This window comes from Xenopus laevis, chromosome 4S, assembly GCF_017654675.1.
Source record: "Xenopus laevis strain J_2021 chromosome 4S, Xenopus_laevis_v10.1, whole genome shotgun sequence".
NCBI classification, from domain to species: Eukaryota; Metazoa; Chordata; class Amphibia; order Anura; family Pipidae; genus Xenopus; species Xenopus laevis.
In genome coordinates, this window is record NC_054378.1 from 117,181,536 (window position 1) to 117,207,900 (window position 26,365).

Sequence of the window (26,365 nt, forward strand, 5' to 3'; positions counted from 1 at the left end):
GACCATCTGTGGTCTGAGAACGTGCTTGCCAAGGAAGCTTTATGTGTTTATGTTATGTGTATGGAGCATGGCAGAGAAATATCTTATCCACAGACACAGCCAACAAAGTTGATTGACAAACTGAAAAAAGTACAAGAGTTGTGTATCTGTCCTACCCAGGTGGGATAAAAACTGAGATAAAAAAAAATGCAATTTTTATACGTGTAGAATTTACACCTTCCAGTTGTTAAACATTAAATGTTTGCGTGTGGCAGTAGAGTAGTTGGTTGCCCCTGTTATAATACAGGTATATGACCTGCTATCTAGAATGCTCGGGACCTGGGGTTTTAACAGATCTTTCCGTAATTTGGATCGTCATACCTTAACTCTACTAGAAAACAATTTAAACATTAAATAAACCCAATAGGCTGGTTCTGTTTCCAATAAGGATTTATTATATCTTAGTTGGGATCAAGTACAAGTTACTGTTTTATTATTACAGAGAAAAAGGAAATCCATTTTAAAAATTCGGCTTACTTTATTATAATGGAGTCTATAGGAGACCACCTTTCCATAATTCGGAACATTCTGGATAATGGGTTTCCGGATAACAGTTCACTTGAATTTTTTTCAAGAAAATCTTCTAGGGTAAAAGATCAACTAGATTAACTCTTTAGCTTTCCTTACTTTCTACAACCACTCATGGTCAGACTCATTAGTCCTTTGGTCCTTTGTAAAGGGGGCCATCTTCTTGACCAGTATGTGATTTTTTTTTATATTTAAAGGCACCAAAACTCATTTATTTTATGAATAAATAATTACCACACTGGGTGCATTTCACCTTAATAAATTTCAACCACCTGAAAAATGCCTATGATTGTTTCCCAACATTCACTTGCATAGGAAAGACTGGGAAGTCTAGATGTCTAGTCTAGAGGGTTTTTTGGCCAAAAATGATCATAACAATGTTTTCATGCAGAAAAATGGCTCACACCTTCTACGCAAGAGGTGATCATGGGCATTTTTCAGCAAGCTGAAAGACAATTAGGGTTTCAATCTGTCTGGTCTTTACCCAGACAGCCCGGTTTTTTGGAAGGGCTCTCCAGGTGAAAACTGCCTGTCCAGATTTACAAATTAGGAAATCCAGACTGGACATTGAAGTTAATGGCAGGGTGATCAGCCAATCGACAATCACTGATCACCATGTCATAACCCCACCCCCTGTTGCATAAGACCTGGCCCAGATCGTCACCCACCCCAGACATCACCCGGCCCACCCCATATGTCACACCCCCTACCCAGAGTTCACCTTCCCTCTAAGACTAGAGGGAAGGTGCACCAGTCAATCATCAAGATCTCTGCATAACACTGGCCCATGAAGGAGGTTGGCTCAAAAGAAGCCAATACTCAAAAAGAGCCATGTAAAAGAATGTGTGAAGTTTGCCAGAAGTTTGGTGAAGGTGCTAGCTGCTTTTCATCATCAGGGATAGGGCATCTTGTTAAACGAGACAGAAGAATGGATTTTACGAGATACATGGAAATACTGCAAGAGAACCTGTTAAAAACTAACATTTCGGTGAAAGTTGATCTTTCCATAGAACATGGATAACAAACCCAAGGCCAAAGGAACCTGAAGTGGCTCAAGGACAAAAAAGATGAATGCTCTACAATGGTGCCTCAAAGCCCGGATCTCAATCCAATTGAGTATATGAAGCTCTGTTTGAAGACTGTGATAACTACAAGTAAATTGCCTAATGAATTGGGCCCAAAGCTTTTTTTACATACTTACCCCAAAAGCTGCAAGGACTTTCTACACCCACATTAAATTGCAGGGATTGGATAGGTCTGCAAACAGCACAGTTTAATGAACAAAATTTAAGGGGGTTATTTGTTAAAGTCCAAATGCCAAAAGTTTTTTTTACTATAAAATCTGAATTTTTAGTGGAAAAAAACCCTCAAATTTTTTGTGATTTATCATATCCCGAGGCTGCTAAAAGTCAGAATCTTAATATACTCCATCTCCATGCTGTCTGGGGCCTGTAGAAGTCAATAGCAAACGTCCCATTTCAAATTTGAAGATATCATGGTCTGTGTTGAATTTCGGGCAAAAATACCAAAAAAATCAGGGTTTCTTGCAATTTCACAAAGGAAATTGAATGTTCCGGGAATAAAAAACCCAAAAACGTGTTTTTGGGGTTTTTTTGAGTTTTTTTTTCAAACCGGTTTTATCGAAAGATCAGAAAAAAAATGATTTTGATAAATAACCCCCTTGGTGTATGATTTGTTATTCAGGAAAATGAGAGCATTGGCTTTTGCAAGGCACTGTGTATAGGACCACCTCTCAGTTCAATTTAGATAGCTGAAGCCATGCCACAATTAATACCAATAATATTGGGTCATAATTCTCTAATTACATCCTAAGATATAATGACTACTATATTGGAGTACCCCAGCCCCATTTCTCATTATGTACATTTCAAAAGTAAAATATTCGTATAAGTTAGCACCTGCGCAAGAGCTGCGAACGAGTCTGCTTCTTTTGACATCAAAAGACATGTAGTAGTTCTGGGTAATAAAGCTTTAATTACATTATAGAAACAGGATAAGGGCTCCTCTAAGCGCATGGTTATTTGAGAAGGATGGAGACAGAGGTGGGTTTCCAATTCTTGCTTGGCCCACAGCAGATTCATGACACATTCATGCGAGTCTGAGAATATCAAGCGTTGGATAGACTGCCGGAAAAGTACCAGAACCAAAGTGGTGGTGGTGGTGGGGGTTCTTGCTATAATAGTAAAGAAATTTAGAGGGATAGTGCAGCCTGAGGCAGGGAGAAGCTGTCCTGGTTTCACTGACAATCACACTTCCACATGAGTGGAAAATCCGCCCCAGGGCTCTCATTAATCCTCTTTAATAACGGAAAAAATCCTATGCATTTCATTCTGCTTTAATGGATTACTGAACCTTCCTCATCTTTCTCATGGAAACCAGGGGGCAGTTCTTTCAGCTCAGGAAACCAGACTTTTCAGTTGCTTCTTTATACAGAGTAACTTTAAAGGGATACTGTCATGGGAAAAAACAGATTTTTTTATATTCAATTTTGAAATCTGACATGGGGCTAGACATTTTGTCAATTTCCCAGCTGCCCCTGGTCATGTGACTTGTGCCCGCACTTCAGGAGAGAAATGCTTTTTGGCAGGCTGCTGTTTTTCCTTCTCAATGTAACTGAATGTGTCTCAGTGGGACATGGGTTTTTACTATTGAGTGTTGTTCTTAGATCTACCAGGCAGCTGTTATCTTGTGTTAGGGACCTGTTATCTGGTTACCTTCCCATTGTTCTTTTGTTTGGCTACTGGGGGGGAAAAGGGAGGGGGTGATATCACTCCAACTTGCAGTACAGCAGTAAAGAGTGATTGAAGTTTATCAGAGTACAAGTCACATGACTTGGGGCAGCTGGGAAATTGACAATATGTCTAGCCCCATGTCAGATTTCAAAATTGAATATAAAAAAATCTGTTTGCTCTTTTGAGAAATGGATTTCAGTGCAGCATTCTACTGGAGCAGCACTATTAACTGATTCATTTTGAAAAAAATGTTTTTTCCCATGACAGTATCCCTTTAAGTTTCATAATGAAGAGAGAGAGAGAGAGAGAGAACGGGAGGCCTGATACAGAGCAGCTTGGCTCATCACATAGGGAAATCTTGGGCCTGTAGAGATAATTGGTAGCAATTTCCGGCAAGACTAATGTCATTGTGTTCCTGTGCAATAAAGCAGGCTCGGCATGAGATCTTCTCACTTGCTATTTTGTCTCTTTATGCTCGAGGCCCCAGCGATGTCTTCTGCTTCACAGGCAAGTTGGCTAAGGGTCAGAGTATCTATCAGGCACTTAGTCATTAAGCTGTAATATACATATCATTGGCTTAACGCATGGGGTTTTTTTCCATTGCAAATCTCTTGAGTTGAGGGATTTGGATTTTTTTTTAAATAGACTTTAGACTTGTTTTATCATTGTTATATAATACAGTATATAAGAACCCTGGACTAAGGTTGGGTTCTGGTTGCCTTCTGAGAGTTGTTCTTCAACAATAATTATAGGATTGCAGGTAAACCAGCACCCTTTCAACTTGCAACTGCTACTTAGGGTCCAGGGCACACACACCTTTGTTAGGACCCCTCCAAACCACTCTGGCTATAGTTTTAGGAATACACATTCAAATCCTGCTATAATAGGCCTTCAAGCTGCCTGTCCCCTAAAAGAAGTCAATTTCTATTATATTGGCATTCCCTCATTCCTTTGACCCATCCCTCCTACCCCCCTTTATGCTCTTTCACTTCTGCCAAGGGTCAGAAGTTAGAACTAGTAGCGCACATCTTGTTTTTATAAGAAACATCTTCCCCAACGTTTAGTGGGAACATTACTATTTTGCTGAGGGTGTATGTGTAATTAATTATCTCTAGGAATGCCTGATGGAAATTATCTCTATGTAAAATAGCACAGTATCACATTCCTCTGCATGTCTTGACATTTCTTTGACTTTACAGAACATAATGAGATTTATAGAGCATGTACTACTGATGGGCGAATTTGTCCCGTTTCGCTTCGACAAAAAATTCTCGAATTTCCTGCGAAATGGCAAAAAAAATTTGAAACGTCGCTGGCGTCCAAAAAACACAAATTTATTCGCTGGCAGCCAATAAATTCGCCCATCATTAGCATGTACCCTTCTGACCGGCAAATTCAATTTTTACCAGGGATCAAAACATTAAAAAATCCAGAAAAAGTATCTTTGTTAGTTGTCCAACATGATCGTTTCTGCTTATCTCAAGCGCACAATGTAACAAACACATCATTATTTTGCTAAATGTAAGGTTATGTCCCTGGGATTTAAATATAAGCCGCTTTGGAGTCAGGAGGGAGTATTTTTCCACCTTTCTCTGGATCAGCTTCAAGTTACCCTGGGCATACATGGCAAGATTAACTCATCTGCTTAGGTCACATGGCCTGATCTGGCCACTCACATGCTTGATTGTTGTGCCACAAGTCATTTTATGCACAAATTCTCTCATAGTATCCCAGGGTCAGTTCCATGGATAATACAGGTATGGGACCTGTTATTCCGAATGCTTAAGACCTACAGACACTTTCTGTAATTTAGATCTTCATACCTTAAGTCTACTAGAAAATCATTTAAACATTAAATAAACCCAATAGGCTGGTTTTGCTTCCAATAAGGATTAATTATATCTTAGTTGAGATCAAGTACAAGCTACTGTTTTATTATTACACGGAAAAAGGAAATCATTTAAAAAAAAAAAATAGATTTATTTGGATAAAATAGAGTCTATGGGAGATGGCGTTCCTATAATTTGGAGCTTTCTGTATAGCAAATTTCTGGATAACCGATCCCATACCTGTACCTCAGAACTTATGGAAGGATAATTGTAATGTTATATTCATGTATTAAAAAACCCCCAGAACACACAAGAAAAATATGGTGCCAAGTTAATATAGTGCCAATTCCACATAAAATGTCCCAGAACACACAGTAGTGTAAATACAGTACTAAGTTCATGTATAAAAAACCCCAAAAACACATGACAAGTTTAATGCAGTGGCAGTTGCATAAACAGGTATAGGATCTGTTATCCAGAATGCACTGGGACCTGGGGCTTTCCAGATAACGGATCTTTACATAATTTGGATCTTCATACCTTAAGTCTACTAGAAAATCATGTAAATATTAAATAGACCCAATAGGCTGGTTTTGCTTCCAATAAGGATTAATTATATCTTAGTTGGGATCAAGTGCAAGGTACTATTTTGTTATTACAGAGAAAAAGGAAATATTTTTTTAAAAATTTAGATTATTTGGATAAAAGGGAGTCTATGGGAAACAGCCTTTCTGTAATTCGGAACTTTATGGATACCAGGTTTCCGGTTAACAGATCCGATACCTGTATATTAACCCTGAAATTCATTACTCGTTAAATAAACTGGCAATTTCATGTATAATAACCCCAGAACACATAACAGGATGAATGTAGTGCAAACTTTATGTATAATACCTCCTTCTTGTTTGTTGTAGAAAATGAATTAGCGTTGTTTGGGGGGTTTCACCCTAAGCCTTCATCCCATGGTTGGGAACTGCTTTGAATCTCAGTAAAACAAATTAACATTTTATCATAATAGTCAGGGTCGGACTGGGGGGCCCGGGGCCCACCGGGACTGCTGGTCCAGGGCCCCCCGCCCCCTACTGCGCCGCACTGAATTCGGCCGCTGGAACGCCGCCATGCGCATGCGCGATCGGCGCTTCTCTTGCGCATGCGCGAGCGGCGCTTCTTATGCGCATGCGCGAGCGGCGATGCGCATCGGCGAAAACTTTTTTTTCATGAAAATTTCTATATGTACGGGGGTCTGGCCCGGCGGGGGCCCACGAGGTTCGGGGCCCACCGGGTTTTTTCCCGGTGTCCCGCCGGGCCAGTCCGACACTGATAATAGTAAGAGAAGCCAAGGACTGGCAGAGTGCTGCTGTAGCAGGGGGCACTTGGTGAGGTGTAGGAGTGAGACAGTGACATTCATTATAGAGTGTTGACAACGTATGGAGGGGAAGGACAATCAATAGGGAGTTGCAGTAGTCAATACGTGACATGGTAGGGCAGTGAATTAGAATTGTGTTGGCATTTTGTGTGATTAATGGTTGTATTTTAAAAATAGTTGAAAGTGACATGATTTAGTTACTGATTGTATGAGAAAAGAACAGAGCAGAATCAATTATAACCCCATGGAACGGAGCCTGGAGAGAAGGTGTGATAGTGGAGCTGTTAACTGTAATTGATTTACTGGACAAGGGAGGAAGTATATTGTGGAAAAAAATAAGGGGTGTGGGGCAGAGCCTTGAGGAACCCTCACTCAAATGGGACATTCACTAAGAATCGTAGTTGCCGCACTTATTTTCGCCAGCGCTCCGCAAATTCACTAAAATCCGAAGTTGCGCTCAAGGGTAGCGTAAGGTTGCAAAGTTGCGCTAGCGTTAATTCGCCTATTACGCTAGCGATAGTTAATTTGCATACGGCACCAAATTCAATTTTCAATGGAAGTATTCGTAGCAGCACTACACAAGCCTGGGAAACATTCAAAACATCAAATAAAATTTTTATTTTGCCCTACAAATGTGCCCACTGTATAGTTAAGGTGCGATGAGTTAGTCCCAAAAAAATTTCGATCTTTTTCAGCCTATCCCCCATAAAAAATAAAAAAAACGCCAGCGTTTTTTGGGACTTAGAAATTTTTTTAACTTTTTTTGAAGCAATCCCTATCGACTCTATTGCGATTCGCCTGGTCGGAGGTGGCAAAGGAAGTCTGGCGTAAAAGGTAGCGTTCAGAATCATTCGTGCGTTAGTGGATTTGCGTAGTTACGTCCATTGCACAAATTCGCTAGGCGTAAGGGTGCGAAGTAACACTAGCGAATTTACACCAGCTTTAGGCGCTTCAGCGTTTAGTGAATTTGCCCCAAAGAGGTAAGTAATAAAATGATACTCCACCAAGGGACTGGAAGAGACTAGAATTCAGTGGGAATTTAGTCGACTTGTGGGTTTTGTTGGTAGAATGTATTTAGATAATATTTCCCCATAACGAAATTGATTTCACAGCTTTGTTTCAGACACTAATTAGCCAACCATACAGGCATTTCAGCGGGTATTTATACTGCGGCACAAGTGAATGTGCAATTATTACGTCTACCTGTGCTTTGATTGGATGAAGTGAAACAGCCCTAAAAAACATTTCATATTAGGGATGTTTAAATCCCCGCATCAAAGCCACATCTCTGCTAGTCTCTTTTAGGGCAAAGACACACGGTCAGATTCGGGGAGATTAGTCGCCCGGCGACAAATCTCCTTATCTTCGGGGTGACTAATCTCCCCGAACTGCCTTCCCCTGCCTTCCCACTGGCTAGACTGTAAATCGCCCGCGGAATGGCACTCGGAAACTTCGGGCAACTTTGGAAAACTAAGCGCTCCCGGTTGCCATCATGCTGGCGATTTGCATTCTAGCCGGTACGAAGGCAGTTCGGGGAGATTAGTCACCCCATAGAAAAGGAGATTTGTCGCCGGGTGACTAATCTCCCCGAATCTGAACGCATGTCTCTGCCCTTATGCTGATTCAGGAGTCAGAACCAGTAGTGTCTAGAATACAAATAATCAGATAGGTTCATCCTTGAAATCTTTAAAATGTTCAACATATATTGCAAAGTTGCTTGGAATCCCTTTTTCTTTCATTGGGAAGAAACATTTTTTTTATAAGGAGTTAATAATAAAAGGAAGGGATTAAATACAGTCCAGCTCTGCATGGGAGATCAAAGTAAACACACTTCAATGAAAGAAGAGTTGAATGTTGGATAAAAGAAAACATTCCAATTAACCCCAGGTCCCTAAATGATCTGCAGGAGGGAAGTGCTTGAGGAGGGTTTGTAATGATAATTAAAATGATCCTTTTCCAAAACGTGCTGCCGTGCCACTTCATTTACCTGCAGCAAATAGTTTCCAAGTCTAATTGGGAAACAATAGCTCAAAAGTCTAGCCCTGTTCCTGCAGCGATCGACCCCCTCCAAGCTGTTTACTTGGACTTGGTGGGGCTTCATGATCTGCAATCCGTCATGTATATTTTATGGACGCCTCTTGTAAATAATATATCTCTGGGCTTTTAAGCTGTTAGAGCTCCTAATTTGGAGTTGCTCGAGACAAATGAGATGGAAAATCCGTACAACAGCCAATTATCTATGATTTATACAGGTGTTTTATCACATGGGCCATGCTGGCTGCCTTCCTCCAAAGCTCCATGCACAGACTTCCAACGCCTGCCTGTTGAGTCTAACGCCTCTTACTGGGGATCACGAATCCATTTGCCGTTATCGATGTGATGCCGACACTTGAAAACCCAAGAAACCCAACAATTATAACACTCATTATTGGTTCACACTCACGGTTTCTGGGCAAAAGGAAGAAACAACTGTAGCTGCATTAATGTGGCCGCCTGTTGTAGGTCTCATCACATGGACAGAATTTAGCAAATTTTTGTATCTCTATTGGCCTGTACATAAACCTTCCAAAAAAAGACCTGCAAACTGATATCTGGGCAAGGATTGGCTTAATCAAACAAGCAGTTTTAAGTTTCTGGCCAGCTGAACTGGAACAGCACAGGAGGCACATTCCTGCTATGAACACGGAGACTGCTGTCCTGCTAAACTGCACAAAAGCACTTTGGGAAGAAAAACCAATCTCATTTTAAACAGATTTTCTTTGTACAGAGGATAATTGATTTGAAAGCAACCTTACACGCTATAGACACAACAGGGGCGCCTTGAACAGAAACCATCCTTGGTACATTTAGAAATAACACATTGTTGCATGGAGTCACTGACAGATATTTTTAGAGTTTACGTCAGGGATACCCTTCCCAGGAACCTGGCTTTTGCAAAAATAAAAAAAAAAATAGGGGGTTTCCATTTAACTGATTCCATACCTGAACAGGTAATGTAATAAAAGTTACAACTCACCTGGTCTAGTAACCAATAAAAAGGCAGTTGCTGATCACCTTTTAAAAGCAAATAGCCTGGTGCAAAGTTTCTGACTTTTACAATATTACCCCTATGCAGACAAAAGGTTCAGTTGCTTTTGTTTAGATGCCACGCTCCCATCACTTTAATACAACAAGCTTCCACGCTCAGTGCCAGGCTCCATCTCCTCTAAAGCATCTCCTCTTACCTTCCAGTTGGTATTCCCCCAGCGCCCTCGGAAGCCCGACAAGTTGGTTCTTTTCTGGGACCTTGTAACCATTAACACTTCTGCCCGAGTCTCAACACATTGTGAAACCAGAGAGATCATAGGACGGCAGTCAGCAAGGAGCAAGGTTGGGTGTTTAATAATTCAACAAGGAACCAGGGCCTGAGAAGCAGAGACATTTGTGTCACTTAAATTATGTACCAAGAAAACAATTTAGACAAAGCGCTACAGAAAAACCCAGTGACAACATTTGAGACGGATTCATTCCCATGAGCCGGTTGGGCATGAATTGGGCAATTATACCCTGTGGCAGTTAACCTAATACCTACGGCACAAAGGTGGGAGATGGAATGATCCTCACTGATACAATGGGCTGAGACGTTTGATGTCTTAAAGAGAAACTGCAGCTAAAATACAAAGCTCTGCAGGATTAGTTGGTCGGCAGTGTCTCCATGTAAACTGAACTCGTACATGCACATACTTTACACAATAAATATACAGCCCATGCATGAAACATTCAAACTCCATCTATAGTATGTGGGAATGTCATAGGGACTTTAGACTGTAAGCTCTACTGGGGTTGATGTGACTGATGTATAATCTCTGTACATTTTTGTAGAACGACAACACTATAAATAAAGGATAATAATATCAGGGGTTACAAAGCTACATGATTACATAGTACTTGAGGTCAGACTCATGACCTTCAGGTCCATCCTTTTCTCCTGGGGAAATCTGCCTTATTTCTAGTTAACATACTATGTTCCACAAGACACAAATCACCCGTATGATCCCAAAACTGGTTTAGAACCAGTTCAGAGCCACCTTTTAATCATAATATATTATAGGGAGAAATTCTCTGTATTCAAGGTGACCCACTCTACGGTGGAATTACAGGACCCATTCTGACACTTCTATACACTCCCAAATGCAATAATATGGATATTTTTTCTATCAATTAACTTGGTAAAAAAATTGGCACCTTCATATAATATTAAATGGGTGCAAAGGCTTATCCTGAAGGTAAAAGTGAGGTGGATCTGCTTGAAGAAGCACTGGGGACCATAGAGGGGAATGGATTAGACCCACTGTACCTTGTAGTACCTGGTGCACTTGAGGGAATACCCCAAATATACACACATATACTGCTACCTTGAGGCTTACTCAGTTGCTATATTTGGTATCTAAAGGAGAAGACAATTACTATAACCATTATTGAACCATAGAACTTTTTAGTTTCTTGTAATGAAAATATCTTTTTCCCCTATTGCACTTGTAACTGTAATTTTGGGTTTTCCCTTCATGCAAAATGCAGCATCAAAACCCCTAGAGATGCCACCAACCACCCCCATTATTATCACTGGGAAAACTCGAGTGCATCTTCCGGAGAATTGCATGACAAATCCCTTGCATTTTCATGGGATTCCTATTATTTGGCATGCGGCCATTGGTGGGGATTTGGGGCATTTTGACGACACCTTTTGAGCAGGGAAAGGAGCAACAGGCTTTAAGCGGGTGAATAATTCATGTCTGTAAATATTATAGATTTTTTCAAGTGTTCTTAAAAGTGTAAAATGATGGTCTGACACTTGCTGCTGTCTTTTTTACTTTAGTATTAGGGTTGCTCTTTATCACACTAATCTCTTTCCTTGTGTCTCCATAGGGAAAGTCAGCGGCCAGGAGCAGATGCCCAACCACCTGTCTTGTCCCATGTCCCATCCTGGCTGAGCTGGATTCAAAGCACGTAACTCATAGAAATGTACCTGTCACTGCTCATTTGCAGCTTGTTCTAAACGATGATTCTCAAGGATGCATATGGTGACAGAAAATAGAGAGCAATGCTGCAATCACTGCAAGTGCCATGTTGCCTTGAGTCTAGGGTTAATTGAAACAGATGTGGAGGACTATACTTAACTCCTTGGGATCTACAGCTGGACATAAATGGGAGATCTGCCCCTGGTTCCTCTCTACTGAAAGACAATGCCGGTTTCCATCATGGCCTCTGGTAGCGTCATGTCCCTATACTGGGAAATCTTTGCTCCAATGCCCACTTGCCGTGTCTACTGTACTCCAGCCTACCAAGATGGACATCTTTATGTCATGGGAGGCTGCAGCAAGTCAGGACTTCCCTTGGACGCAGTGGAAATGTTGGATGTGGTCTCACAAACATGGACTGTGCTGCCACCACTGCCCACTGCCCGGGCAGGAGCTGCTGCCGTTACTCTTGGAAAGCAGGTCTTGGTAATTGGTGGTATGAACTCGGAGCAGTGCCCCTTGGCAACAGTAGAAATTTACAACAGCGATGAAGGCAAATGGGAAAAGAAAGACTCACTCTGCCAACCAGCCATGGGAATCAGTGCAATAGAGAATGGTAAGAATTTTATGTGTTTACTTTTAGGTCTCATTTATATCTGCACTTTATAAGCAAGTCCTGTCTGAGTGACAGAAAATTAAAAAAAACTCAATGTGTATATAAGGCTTAGGGCAGTGGTTCTCAGACTACCTTCCCTAAAGGGTCTTGAAGCAGTAGCAGCACCCTGAAGGCTACATTCTCTGAAAATCCTACAGTCTTAACTTGTAAGTCATGTTTAGACGAGATTTTGGGTGAATACCTAGTTGTTGCCCTAGATATTCTTTAAAATATGTTTGAACAATTTGAGACTGATACATTGATGTTTTCCTATTTACTCATTTCACATGTTCCCTGACCAAAGGTTGGACCTTTAAGGGGGGGGGGCTTGAAATGGAAAAGGTTTGACAGCCAATACCTTAGGGTTACAATGTCATGTAGCCTTGAGTTTTGCTCTCTTTATCTGCAATCTATAAGAGCGGATCTTTTTTCCACCTGAGACAATGCTATAATGAGCATACACATCCAATTAGAGGAACAGGGGATGCCCTTTATGAAGATAGATTGGTCACAATGGGATCGTTTATAATTAAGTGGTGCTATGAGCACAATATTTCCCATTTTGGAGTCCTTCTTACCCTTCACAGGCCAAATGGAGACAGCCACAATGGATATTTCTGTCCCCTAAGTGAATGAGGTTGAATTTATTAGAGGAAAAAACTGAATGTCAATGATGCATGATGATGCCTCCCTTCCAGATGCTGAATAGTTTTTACACCCGGTTTGATGCAATGAACAACATGAAGGTGCTGAAATCTATCCCTCCACACAACGACCAGGTGCTTTGTCTGACCAAGACTGATGTGAGAAACACTCTGCAGAGTCAACCTACATAAGGCTGCAGGACCAGACATTATCCCTGGTAGAGTGCTCAGAGAATGTGCAGACCAGCTGGCGGATGTTCTCACCAACATCTCCCTGAGCACTGCTGTTGTTCTGAAGAAACCCTATGTGTCCTGCCTCAACGACTATCATCCTATTGCACTAACATCCATCATAATGAAGTGCTTAGAGAGGTTGGTGATGAGACACATCAAAGGCCTGCTTCCACCATCTCTGGACCCACTGCAGTTCGCCTACCGTCCCAATCACTCAACTGACGATGCCATCGCCACTGCCATGCACCTGGCACTTACTCACCTAGACAATAAAAACACGTATGCACGAATGCTGTTCATAGACTTTAGCTCGGCATTCAACACAATTATTCCCCAGCACCTGAATGTTAAGCTGAGCATGTTGGGCCTGAACACCTCTATCTGCAACTGGATCTTGGACTTCCTGACCAAGAGACCTCAGGTAGTCCGAATGGGAAGAAACATCTTCAGCACTATCTCATTGAGCAGGGGGGCCCCTCAAGGCTGTGTGCTCAGACCACTGCTGTTTACACTGCTGACCCATGACTGTGTGGCAAGGCATGGGTCGAATCACATCATCAAGTTCGCTGACGATACAACCATGGTGGGACTCATCAGCAAAAACAATGAATCAGCATACAGACAAGAGGTAAAATGGCTAACAGACTGGTGCAATGTTAACAATCTGTCTATGAATACGGAAAAAACAAAAGAAATAGTTGTTGACTTCAGGAGACCACGTGGTGATCACTCTCCACTGTACATTGATGGATCTCAAGTGGAAATCGTCAAGAGTACCAAATGCCTTGGGGTACATCTGGTGGAGAACCTCTCCTGGACCATTAACACCAGCTCTTTAGCGAAGAAGGCACAGCAACGTCTCTACTTTCTGCGAAAACTGAAACAAGCCCATCTCCTCACTATCTTCTACAGATGGTCTATTGAGAACATCTTATGTAGCTGCATCACTACCTGGTACGGAAACTGTTCTGTATCGGATCGAAAGATCCTGCAACAGGTGGTGAGGACAGCGGAAAAGATCATTGGAGTCTCACTTCCCGCCATTATGGTTATTTACCACACCCGCTGTTTTCAGAAGGCTACCAGCATTGTCAGGGATGGCACCCACCCTGCACACAATCTCTTTTCCCTCCTGCCATCTGGTAAAAGATACCGCAGTATTAGGGCGCTGACTTCCAGAATGTGCAACAGTTTCTTTCCACAAGCCATCAGGCATCTCAACTCCCAAGAACTGAACTGAATATATTCATAAAGAACCGCATAAACCTCTGGAATACTTTACACAAATGTATGTCTACCTTGCCCAACAGGACTGTTTTAGTGTACACCTCAAGAACTCACACTTGATATACCTTCATATTGTCCTATGTGTAGCACCATGGGTTCTGGAGAAACGTTATTTAGTTTCCACTATGTACTGTATTACTGTATATGGCTGAAATGACAATAAAATCCACTTGACCACTTGGCATGTCCTATTTTTTAACCTCATCTACTATGTAGCTATGATGAATGGGCAACAAAACAAAGAAGCCCTGATTTATAACAGGGTCTGGGCCTCCATCATCTCAAATCTCAATCAGATTGTTACTGATTGGGCTACATAAGTTTCTTGCATCTGGCTTCTTTTTCCTAAGGAAAAAGCTATTTCACTCTATTTCACTATTTCACACACAAATGTCCTTAATTAATATGCTGTTTATATTAATTTGTATGTAATAGATATTTTTGTGGTTAAATAATGGGACTCTATGTCTGGCATTGTTTCCTAAATAATAGCAAAAATATTTAGCGTCTCATCCCACAGAATAGTGGGGGTTTTTTTTATAGCTTATTCTGTTTGTAATAATACTTCTCACTAGATACAACACACCACTAGGCTTTATTAAGAAAAACTATGTGTGCTTACAATTCTTAATGCGATTCTGCGAAATGTGAATTTTCTGTTCATTATTGCTATAGACGGCAGAAGGATTTCTACCCAAGGGCCTTTTAAATTGCTTTTGACATGTGCTGGATTTTAATGCATAGAACTGAATACAATACAAATGTATAGTTGGGGGCTACCCCTGCCCTCTAGACATGTGAACGAAAAAAATGTCCTCTCATTCCACCCTAGGTATGCCCGTCGCCTGTATCAAGTCTCCGATCTACCCCAATGTGAGATGGGCCTGGGTGCGATCCTCTATACCCCTGCTAGTTACCCCAGTTATTCACATCACCAACACAATTAGAGAGTTTACTTCCCTGCCCTACTACTGATGTGCTTAGCAGAAATGTATGGAAGGCAGATTTATAAAAAGGGCATTTTTAATTTTAACTGGGTGATGTACTGTTGCTTAGTAACAGGTGGTTTAGCAGTCACACCAAGGACACGTATTAAGAATGTTTATATATCTGCACACAGAAATAGTAAAAGTGAGAATATTTGGTATTATAAACTTGCCTGCATGGGTGTATTTATGTGACTATAGACCCTTTAAATCTCTTTACATTAACCACAGTGCTAAAGACAAGTGTGGAGTGGGATCATGACTGGATTTACTGGATAATAATCTCTAGAACAGGGGTCCCCAACAATTTTTACCCATGTGCCACGTTCAAATATAAAGAAAGTTGGAGAGCAACACAAGCATGAAAAAAGTTTCTATGGATGCCAAATAAGGGTTGTGATGGGGTGGGAATTTAGTGGCTCATATGAGGACTTGCAGCCTACAGGAGGTTCTGTTTGACAGTACACTTTTTTTACATTTTTATACAACCAAAACTTGCCTCCAAGCCTGGAATTCAAAAATAAGCACCTGCATTGAGGCCACTGAGCAACTTCCATGGGGTTGGTGAGAAACATGTTGCTGAAGAGCCACTGGTTGGGGATCATGGCTCTAGGTAATCTAGATAGTTACATAGTTAAATCGGGTTGAAAAAAAGACAAAGTCCATCAAGTTCAACCCCTCCAAATGAAAACCCAGCATCCATACATACACCCCTCCCTACTTTTTTTTTTTTAAAGGTGTTTATTTATGCATTTTAACTTACAACAGAGAGTAAGGACAGCAGTAGCAAACCATCACACATCGCATCGCTCAGCAATACAGAAGTACATATACCAAGTAATCAGTAGTGGCATTTAACAGGTGTAGCTCAGTGGGTGAGTCAGGAATTTTCAGGGGCTTAAGGGCCTAATCAGGTCCCTGCAGGAGGGGGGGAAGCACAAGATCCTGATCAGGGTTTGCATCCAGCCAGGGTGTCCATATCTGAGTAAACTTCTCCGGGCACCCTCTGCCTTCATATGTTAACTTAATCAGGGGCAATGCTTTGTTGGTCAGTTGGATCCATGCCTGTTTCGTAGGTGGCTGGGGGGCCATCCATTTGGTCATCAGCAGTTTCTTTGCATAGAATAACAGAGCACGAAATAAAAGTCTGAACCTATTGAGAGGAACAATGTCGTCTACCAGCCCTAGGAGACATACTTCTGGCGACCCCTCCCTACTTTTAATTAAATTCTATATACCCATACCTATACTAACTATAGAGTTTAGTATCACAATAGCCTTTGATATTATGTCTGTCCAAAAAAATCATCCAAGCCCCTCTTATAGTCATTAACTGAATCAGCATCACAACATCACCCGGCAGTGCATTCCCCAACCTCACTGTCCTGACTGTGAAGAACCCCCTACGTTGCTTCAAATGAAAGTTCTTTTCTTCTAGTCTGAAGGGGAGGCCTCTGGTACAGTGATCCACTTTATGGGTAAAAAGGTCCCCTACTATTTGTCTATAATGTCCTCTAATGTACTTGTAAAGTGTAATCATGTCCCCTCACAAGCGCCTTTTTTCCAGAGAAAACAACCCCAACCTTGACAGTCTCCCCTCATAATTTAAGTCTTCCCTCCCTCTAATCAGTTTAGTTGCACTTAGTCTCTGCACTCTCTCCAGCTCATTTATATCCCTCTTAAGGACTGGAGTCCAAAACTGCACTGCATACTCCAGATGAGGCCTCACCAGGGACCAGAGACATAATTAGGTTTTCATCCCTTGAGTTAATGCCCTTTTTTATGCAAGACAGAACTTTATTTGCTTTAGTAGCCACAGAATGACACTGCCCAGAATTAGACAACTTGTTATCTATAAAAACCTCTAGATCCTTCTCATTCAAGGAAACACACTGCGATTTAGTGTATAACTTGCATTTATATTATTTTTGCCAAAGTGCATAACCTGCATTTATCAACATTGAACCTCATTTTCCAGTTTGCTGCCCAGTTTTCCAGTTTAGACAAATCACTGTGCAAAGTGGCAGCATCCTGCATGGAACCTATAGTTCTGCACAATTTAGTATCATCTGCAAATATAGAAACAGTACTTTCAATGCCCACCTCCAGGTCATTAATAAATAAGTTGAAAAGCAAGGGACCTAGTACAGAGCCCTGCGGTACTCCACTAACAACACTGGTCCAATTAGAAAATGTTCCATTTACCACCACTCTTTGTAGTCTATCTTTTAGCCAGTTCTCTATCCAGGTACAAATAGTATGTTCCAGGCCAACATTCCTTAATTTAACCAGTTACCTTTTGTGTGGCACTGTATCAAATGCTTTAGCAAAGTCTAAGTAAATCACATCCACTGCCATCCCAGAATCGAGGTCTCTACTTACCTTCTCATAAAAAGAAATGAAGTTAGTCTAGCAAGATCTATTACGTATAAAACCATGCTGGCACACACTCATATTATTATGATTTGCTATGAAGTCCAGTATCTTATCCTTTATTAACTCTTAGAAAAGCTTTCCTACCTTGGACGTCAGACTAACTGGCCTATAGTTTTGAGGCTGAGACTGGGATCCTTTTTTGAATAGAGGCACCACATTAGCAATTTGCCAGTCTCTCGGCACTATGCTAGACCTCAAGGAATCCTGAAAAATTAAATAAGAGGTTTGGCAATCTCAGAGCTAAGCTCGCTAAGTACCCTGGGATGAATACCATCTGGCCCTGGACCTTTGTTTATCTTAACATGTTCTAGTCTCTTTTGAATTTCCTCATGTGTGAACCATGCATCATTAGTTGTATTACTAGAATTGGTACTATTAAGAAGGAAACCTTCATTAACAGGTTCCTCCTTTGTGTAGACAGATGAAAAATATGAGTTCAGAATCTGCACTTTTATTTTGTTTTCATTAACCAGCTGACCCCCCTCTGATACTAAAGGTCCCACCTCTTGCTGCTTCATTTTTTTACTATTAGCATATTTAAAAAATAATTTTGGATTCTTTTTACTGCTTGCTGCAATATTCTTTTCAATATCAATTTTAGCTTGCCTTATAGCTTCTTTGCATGATTTATTGGCCTCCTTGTACCTTATAAATGATTCGGCTGTCCCAGCTAACTTGAAAGCCTTAAAAGCACGTCTTTTCTTACCCACCTCAACACCAACGCTTCTATTGAACCAAAAAGGTTTTGCTTTGTAACAACGTTCCTTGCTTACAAGGGGAATATATTGACGTATATTTATTAAGCAGCATTTTAAAGACTTCCAATTTTTGTTCTGTGTTTAACCCTGTGAAAAGCATTTCCCACTTAATATGTTGCAGAGATGCCCTTATACTGTCAAAGTTTGCACGTCTGAAATTTAGTGTTTTAGTTACTCCCTTATAGAATTGCTTCTGCAACAGAATCTCAAAGGAGACCATTGAGTAGGTTCTTGAACGAGCTGGAATAAAAAATTGTCATTCAGCATATTTACAAACCTACTAGCTTTTTCTGTTTTAGCAACCCCATTTCCCAAGTCAATGTCTGGATAATTGAAGCAACAACTTGACCCAACTGTCTCTACCCAGAGTGATTCTACACCCTCACCAGTGCCAGCTATTGTTATTTCTTTAGCGCATGGCTTTTATCCGGCTTTACATACAAACACACTCCTCCACCCTTTTTAATCCCTCTGTCCCTCCTAAAAAGGGTGTAACCATTTAAATTCACAGTCCAGTCACATGTTTCATCCCACCAGGTCTCAGTGATACCAATTATATCATAATTTTGAGAGCATGCAATTAATTCCAGGTCTCCCATTTTACCTGACAAACTCTGTGCATTTGCCAGCATACAGCGGAGGTTACTACTTTTACTTTTGAAATTTGCATTACTTAATGGAGAATTATATATTGACTATAAGCAATTAGATGATCACTATCATTTTTCAACATCAGTAACCTTGGTATGACTTAAGGTGGGCCACCAAAATTCCTCTGGTTTAGGTCATATCCACACTAGGTATGGACACCATACGATGGAGGGCTCCAACAGTGAGCCCCTCACTCAAATTCCAATATACTCCTAGTGAATGTCATTACATTGAACTCAAGAATCCATACCCTAATACCCCTTCAAGCAACGCAATACTGATCACTGTTAAACAGAGACACATTGCCTGTGACTTTTTAATCCAAACAGATTACTGGATTACCGACGCTCCAACATGTACAGGTTTCTCGCTTGGATGCAAACTGCAATATAATTTGTGTACTGATGCACTGACAGTTGCATATAAAGTGATAGAGGTGGCAGAAGCAAGGAAGCCATGCAGGTATGCAAAGGGCACATGATTATGATTATATCAAAATATAAACAGGTCTGGATGGTTTCTATGGCAACATAATTGATGGTTGCTATGGAGATTTCAGAAGTAAATTACACTGACCCTGACTGACAGAATAATTATTCTGGGTGTCAGGTATCTTATTAACCTCCTTGAAGGGCTATGGATGGGCCAGTCTTGTAGGTTTTCCCTGAAATATTCTGCAGCTTCTTCCACTATATTCATTATAGAGAGAGACAGTCCTTCCTGGCCGAGATACAGTCGTATTATAGTACTTCTACTCCTGCTGATGCTCCTGCCAAGCTGATGGAGCATATTATAGGCATTCAGGGACCTGTTCGATCAATCACAGTTGTGTTTTTGCTTAAATCCTATAGGCCAGCAGGACTTGGCTTAGTGTGGCGGGAGTATGGCCCTTTAACGAAAAAACTGCTTGGGGCAAAAACAAAGATAAAAGTATAAAGGATATATTTTATTGTATAGCAATTATTTGATATATAATTTCTCAATCCCCCCCCCTTTAAATGGATACCCCTACCTTCCAGCCTTGAATGTCCTAATGCATATATGACTAACACACTCCCCATGGGCATCCAGTTCTGACATTCAGTCCGTGAGGCCAACAATTTTGATGTTCAAAATCTTATTACAAAATGATACATATTCAGTAGAGATTATACATCTGTCACATTGTTCCATGATGCAATGGATCTTACAATCTAAGGCCCTATCACATTCACATACACTATGGTCAGTTTTATAAGGAGCCAATTAACCTGCCTTTATAGAAACCTGAATCGTGAACAGAAAAACCCCTTTATAAATGTGTCCCAACTGAGTGGCTGTTAGGGGTGCTAGCTGAACTAGCCAATAGGAGTCTATGGGGGTTATGTAATAAAAGGCACTAAGTTTGCCATGGGGCAGTAACTCATAGCAACCAATCAGCAGGTAGCATTTACTGGTCATCTGTTTAAATGCAAAACAAAACAATTAGAATTTGGGCACAGGGAAAGCAGCAAATAGAGTTCATGAAACAGACAGAAGGTCAGGCAGGTGGCAAAAAAAAACAGAAAGCCAAACAGATAACTGGCCAAGGATCTGGGGGGACAGAGAATGAGTGAACAAAGAATGAACTCGCAGGATTATATGAGATTCCTTGAAAACTATCTTTCAGAATCCTTGAATGCAGGAATATTAGCATTAGCAACAAGCAAAGATAACTGCCAGTCCAAATGCTCCTGTAGCTCAGCTACCAGTAAACAGTCCCTGGATTATAAACCAATAAATTCAAAACCGTTGCATTGAACTGAGCCCTTATCTTTTAATAATCTTTGTAACAGCTTCATCACTATACTGTTACTGTATGTGTCAAGCTTGCTGGTCTGCAGTCTTAAGTCTGAGAATTTTCCTTTTCCTTTGAAAATTGCAAAACAGTTCCCAAACCTCCAAAAATTAAAAAAAACAGCTGTATAAATTTTTATTACATTATCCATTCCAAGCTGAGACACTTGCTAGGGGAAAGCTGTAAGTTACATTCAATGAAAAGTCAATATCCATTGCGGGCTTTAAGCAAGTGCTGGAAATAGCCAGTTGTAGCAACTCATTAACAGAACAAGTAATATGAGGTAGAGCCACACTGGGTGACCTACAAGCCAATGTGGACCTGTGATAATATTTAAATACATTATCCATGGTGCATATGTTGAGGTTAAAGAACTTGAGCACTGGACAACAAATAAGTGTTTTTTTTAGGGTTGGAAGCCAGTGATAGGCAAATCTGACTCGTTTCGCTTTGCCAAAAATTTGCAAAAAAGGTGAAAAATTTGCCAAATGCATTTAAATCAATAGGCGACAATTTTTCTTTGACTTGCGACTATTTATTTCACCCATTGGACTCTATGGCCTTCTTTCTCGAGCTGAAACCTGGTGAAAACTTTTACTCATCACTATTTGGGGCATGCTAGCGGATGGGCATGTTCTCAGTACCTTAATAACAGCTCAGAAGCACTGTAAATGTAAATGCAAAATATGAAAATTAATTTAGTTCACTGGGCAAAACTTTGGGCTATTTAGCACTTTATTCTAGCGGGGAGCCTTATTCACTCTCTCCAGTGTAAAATGTTGTCCATTATTTCTACTCTCCTTATCCTCCATAGGCATAAGGGACTGTGTGATCACACTGGCTCAGATCACCCTAAATTCCTTAATATGTTCAGTTTCCCTTTCTGTAGCCACTAAATCTCTTTCCCTGAGGTCTCCGCACAGTGCAGGAGTAAAAGTGCAGCCAACAAGCATTTTCCATTAGTTATAAGGTTCTTCCGTTCCTTAGAGAGACTTCTCCTGACACTTATTTAATGGGGATATAGTCTTGCTATGAAACAGACAGACAGTGATTTGTGTATTTTAATTATAGGCAAAGAATGGCTCACTAGTTGTGTTTGGGACTTAGCACGCTTACATTACAGGCTCAAATGATTTACTCTCTTACAGAGCTGTATAGGTTGGACTTTGCCAGAGTCAGCTGGATTCTTTTTCTCCTTTTTGTTTTTCAAAGTAAAATATTTCAGTTTTATTTTAGTTTACGTTTATTGGCTTTTGTTTTAAATGATAAAGCAAAATAAGTTTGCATAAGGCAGTGAGCTACAGGTATGGGATCTGCTATCTGGAATCCTGTTATCTAGAAAGTTATGAATTACAGGAAGGCCATCTCCCATACGCTTTATTTTAATTCATTTTTAAAAAATGATTTCATTTTTTTAGCTTGTACTTGATCCCAACTAAAATATAATTAATCATTATTGGAAGGAAAACCAGCCTATTGGGTTTATTTAGTGTTTACATGATTTTCTAGTAGACATAAGGTATGAAGGTCCAAATTATATAAAGATCCCTTATCTGAAAAACCCCAGGTCCTGAGCATTCTAGATAGCAGGTCCCACACCTGTATCAATATCATTTACAGGAACGTGGCAGTATCACTTTATGACTTGTGGCCTTAATTCAGTCAACCTGTCAATCAACCTGACAAAAGTCAATGCTGAGCAGCTATAGCAGGTGCTGCCATGATACCAATATTTCAGACAGTAATATGTTTAAATGATTACGTATGCCCTTTATTGCTGGAAATATACCCACTTATTCTTCTAAAGCAGGCTGGAACAAACTGGACTTCACTTGGAAAATGATACAGTTAAAAAAACAGTTTAGTTAGAAAAAAACATCTCCATATTTAGCCTTGTGCGTTTCATGCTTTGTGAGCACATAGGCTGATCAGCACGAACCACAAAGCATGAAACGCTTAAGGCTAAATATGCAGATTCGGTCATGACTTCTTCCAACCTTAACTTCTGATAAGGAGGGAGAGAACTGTGCAGGAACCAGATGGAAGGTGCTAACAGTGTAAAACTGCAAATATCACAAATGAAAATAAATGAATTAAAAATAACATCTATTGCAAAAGTTCTCAGAAGAGTACTCTGAACAATTATACGTTTTGATGGCCTTTAGATCCACCATTAATGTAAGAAATTCTAACTGACATTTATAAACATTAACCCAATTATTTTTTTGCTAATCTAAAAAAAAGCTTTTTTTCCCCCTGATGCCCACAAGTTAAACAATAGCCTAATTATATCTCTAGATGATTCTGAGGTATTATCCTTTATGGCTTGTCTAATTAACACTTCACAACCAGGATTATATTGGCCTCTGCTTTTAGCACAAAATTAGAAAATGAATTTGAATGGGGCACATTAAGGGATCTAAGGAATAAATCCTCCTTTATAACAAAGACTCAAGATCAGAAGAAAAGACAGAAGATTGCCAGTAATTAATGTGCGGACAAAAAATGAAAACAAAAGTGGGTAATTAATTGAGACTGTCAGGCTCTGCTGGGATTTGAGGCAGGGACCTTTGGGTTTCAGGCTCAAGGCCTTAACCACTGGGCCAGGTGAGCAGCTTTTAGGGTTTCTCACTATATGTTACATGGCCTTTGCAGCCCCAGCTCAGCAGCAACCTGATTGGTTGCAGTCAGCCAATCAGGGCTGACTCTTCCCTATTTAAGGCCAGCCCTCCGAACACTTCTTGCCAGGGCATTATTGGCCTTCCTAGTACTGTGGCAGGCTCCTAGCTAGGTTGTTCCAGCTCTTGCCCTTTTCTCTGTGATTCTTACTTGCCTTTATCTGCCTTGTCCTTCCCGGTCTTGCCTTGACTTATCTTGTTTGAACCCTTCCCTGACTTGTCCTGCAAAGTCCTGAACTGTATCTTGTTTACCTTGCCCTGGTCTGTCTTGCCTTCTCCTTCCAGTTCTGCTCCAGTCCTCTCCTGCTTTCCATTCTAGTCCTCTCGCTAGCCAGTCCTCTTGTTATCCTGCTTTCCAGTCCTCTTCTGCTTCAGCTCTCTTGCTACTCTGTCCCCAGTCTGATCCGATCTTCGCCCGCACCGTCCTGTACTATCCTTTCAGTCAGCTCCCAATCTACGCCCGCACGTCCTGTCCCATCCAGTCTGTTCCTGTCCTGATCTTCGCCTTCTCCGTCCTATTCTGCTCTACACCTGTTCCAGTTTGACTCATCGCCATCGTCACCCCTTTTTTTGCCTTTCCTTGCCGTGTTCCCCTTCCTCAAAGACTCACCCTTCCCTCATCAGCCTCCATAGCGCCCCCTACCTAATGCTTGACAGAGACATCCACATGCAGAAGGATTCATCCAGATCATAATACAAACTGGAAGAAAAGTGGTGGGGCATTATTTGTATTATCGGGTATTTACCATGGGTCATTATATTTTGCAAGGCAGATCGGGGTGAATGATGACATCTGGATTTGTATCTAATTTATGTGAAAACTCAAACACAATTATATGCAATTGCACTGGATGCAACTCCCCTCATAGCTGAAATTGTGTGTGTTTGTGTGTGGGGGGGGTAATAAACATGGCATATTGAAGCCAAAATTGCTTTTTGTACACTGCACCAGTGGCCAGTAAGGTAACTACCCCCTGTGGGCCCAGGTACAGGCCGTGCAGTCCTTCCCCCCCCCAAAAGCATTCTTTGTTGCGGATTCGTATGAGTGCAGTCTCGCCCCGCACCCCCCAGTAGTTCCACCACTGCCGGTGGCTGATATCAACCTTTTTATGTTAGTAAATAGCATGAGCAGTCTGGGATATGAGAGCTATGTATAATGAAAGGAAATGCTGATTTAACATGTCTGTAAGGGCTCTTACTCACGAGCGGTTGTAGCTGCGCTCCCCTGCGTTCCGTTTTTCTGCGTTTAGCTGCAGGGCAGCGCAGGAATAGACGCATTACATTTTTTCCAATGGAGCTGTACTCACACATGCGCATGTAGGCGCTGAATGCAGCATGTTGCATCTCAACCTGCGTTCGGCGCCTACACGCACCTGTGTGAGTACAGCTCCATTGGAAAAAATGTAATGCGCCTATTCCTGCGCTCCCCTGCGGCTGAACGCAGCGACAACCACTCGTGAGTAAGAGCCCTTAGGAATTAAATTAATTGCTGAATAACTGCTTGCAATAAAAGTGAGATTCAAAGAAAGGATTTAAAGAGAACTAACCCCCCCTAAACTTTCTGCCTCCCTCCCCGCAATGTGCATTTTTAAAAACCCCTTTAAAAAAATCTGACTCTTAAATGCAGAGAAACTAGTAGCTATGCAGGTTAAAACAGAGTCAAAAGGTTGAACTTGATAGACGTGTGTCTTTTTTTTAACTTACTATGTTACTATGTAGAAACGCAGATGGAACGTATCTTCGTATTGTCTCTACGCCAATTTGCGCATGTACAGTTGAAGACCATTCCTGACTTGGCCCTACTGCACATGCTCCGGCAGAATTTATGTCGGAGTAAAGACCCAAAGACAATAAGGGGCAGATTTATCAAAGGTCGAAGTGAAAATTTGAATTAAAAAAATTTGAATTTCGACCTTATTTTTGTGTAATTCGATTCTAATTTGAAAAAAATTTGAAAATTCGAATTGTAAAATATATCATGTACTGTCTCTTTAAGAATTCAATCTCGAACATTTCCATCTTAAAGGTGCCAAAATGCTGTTTAAGCCTATGGGGGACCTCCTAGAACCTATTTGGAGTCAATTGGTGGACTTTGAAAAATCAACGTATAGGAGGGAAAAACTTTAAAATCGTACAATTCGAATGCGATATTACTACAATTCAAATTTGATCAAAAACAGACCTATTTGATCGAAAACTGACTTATTCGACCAAATATGTCGGGGTTTAGTTTTTAATATAAAAAACAAATCACTGCAACAAGTATATTGAGCAGACAGAAGAAAAGTGCACGTTCAGGAAGAAGTCTAGGCAGGTGGCAACAAAGTCCTTGAGACAGGCCAATGGTCAGGGCAGGCAGAAATATCAGGTCAACGGTAGTCAGAATATGGAGTGAAGAAACAGTCACTGATATTTTTAGCCAGTCGCAAACCATACTGCCTAATGTGGCTTAACCTGGAGGAACACTGGCAAGTATACACCAGATCCCTGGTTCTAAATCCAGGAGACCCTGACAAACTATGCCCCACTTCTCCCAACTATTCCCCAGTGGATTCCAAACTAACTTTAGGGTGTAATGGATCCCCTCTTGCATCTTCAGTTGGGGATTGTCAGTGGGATGTGGAGAATCAAGAGGTTGAGGTGCATTCAAGAAGAAAGAAACAGAAACAAGGTTGTGTAGGGATCAGAGATCAGTAAACATTTGTAGG

At 40.9% G+C, this 26,365-nt stretch overlaps 1 protein-coding gene across 1 annotated transcript in view; it reads left to right on the plus strand.

Annotated features, from left to right (window-relative positions):
- LOC108715044 (kelch domain-containing protein 8B) overlaps positions 1-26,365 on the plus strand; it is a 131,756-nt gene that overhangs the window by 16,613 nt on the left and 88,778 nt on the right. Inside the window, exon 2 of the mRNA XM_018259897.2 lies at positions 11,421-12,128. Coding sequence (XP_018115386.2) covers positions 11,738-12,128 — 391 coding nt within the window. The 5' untranslated portion in view covers positions 11,421-11,737. The remainder of the gene's footprint in view (positions 1-11,420; positions 12,129-26,365) is intronic.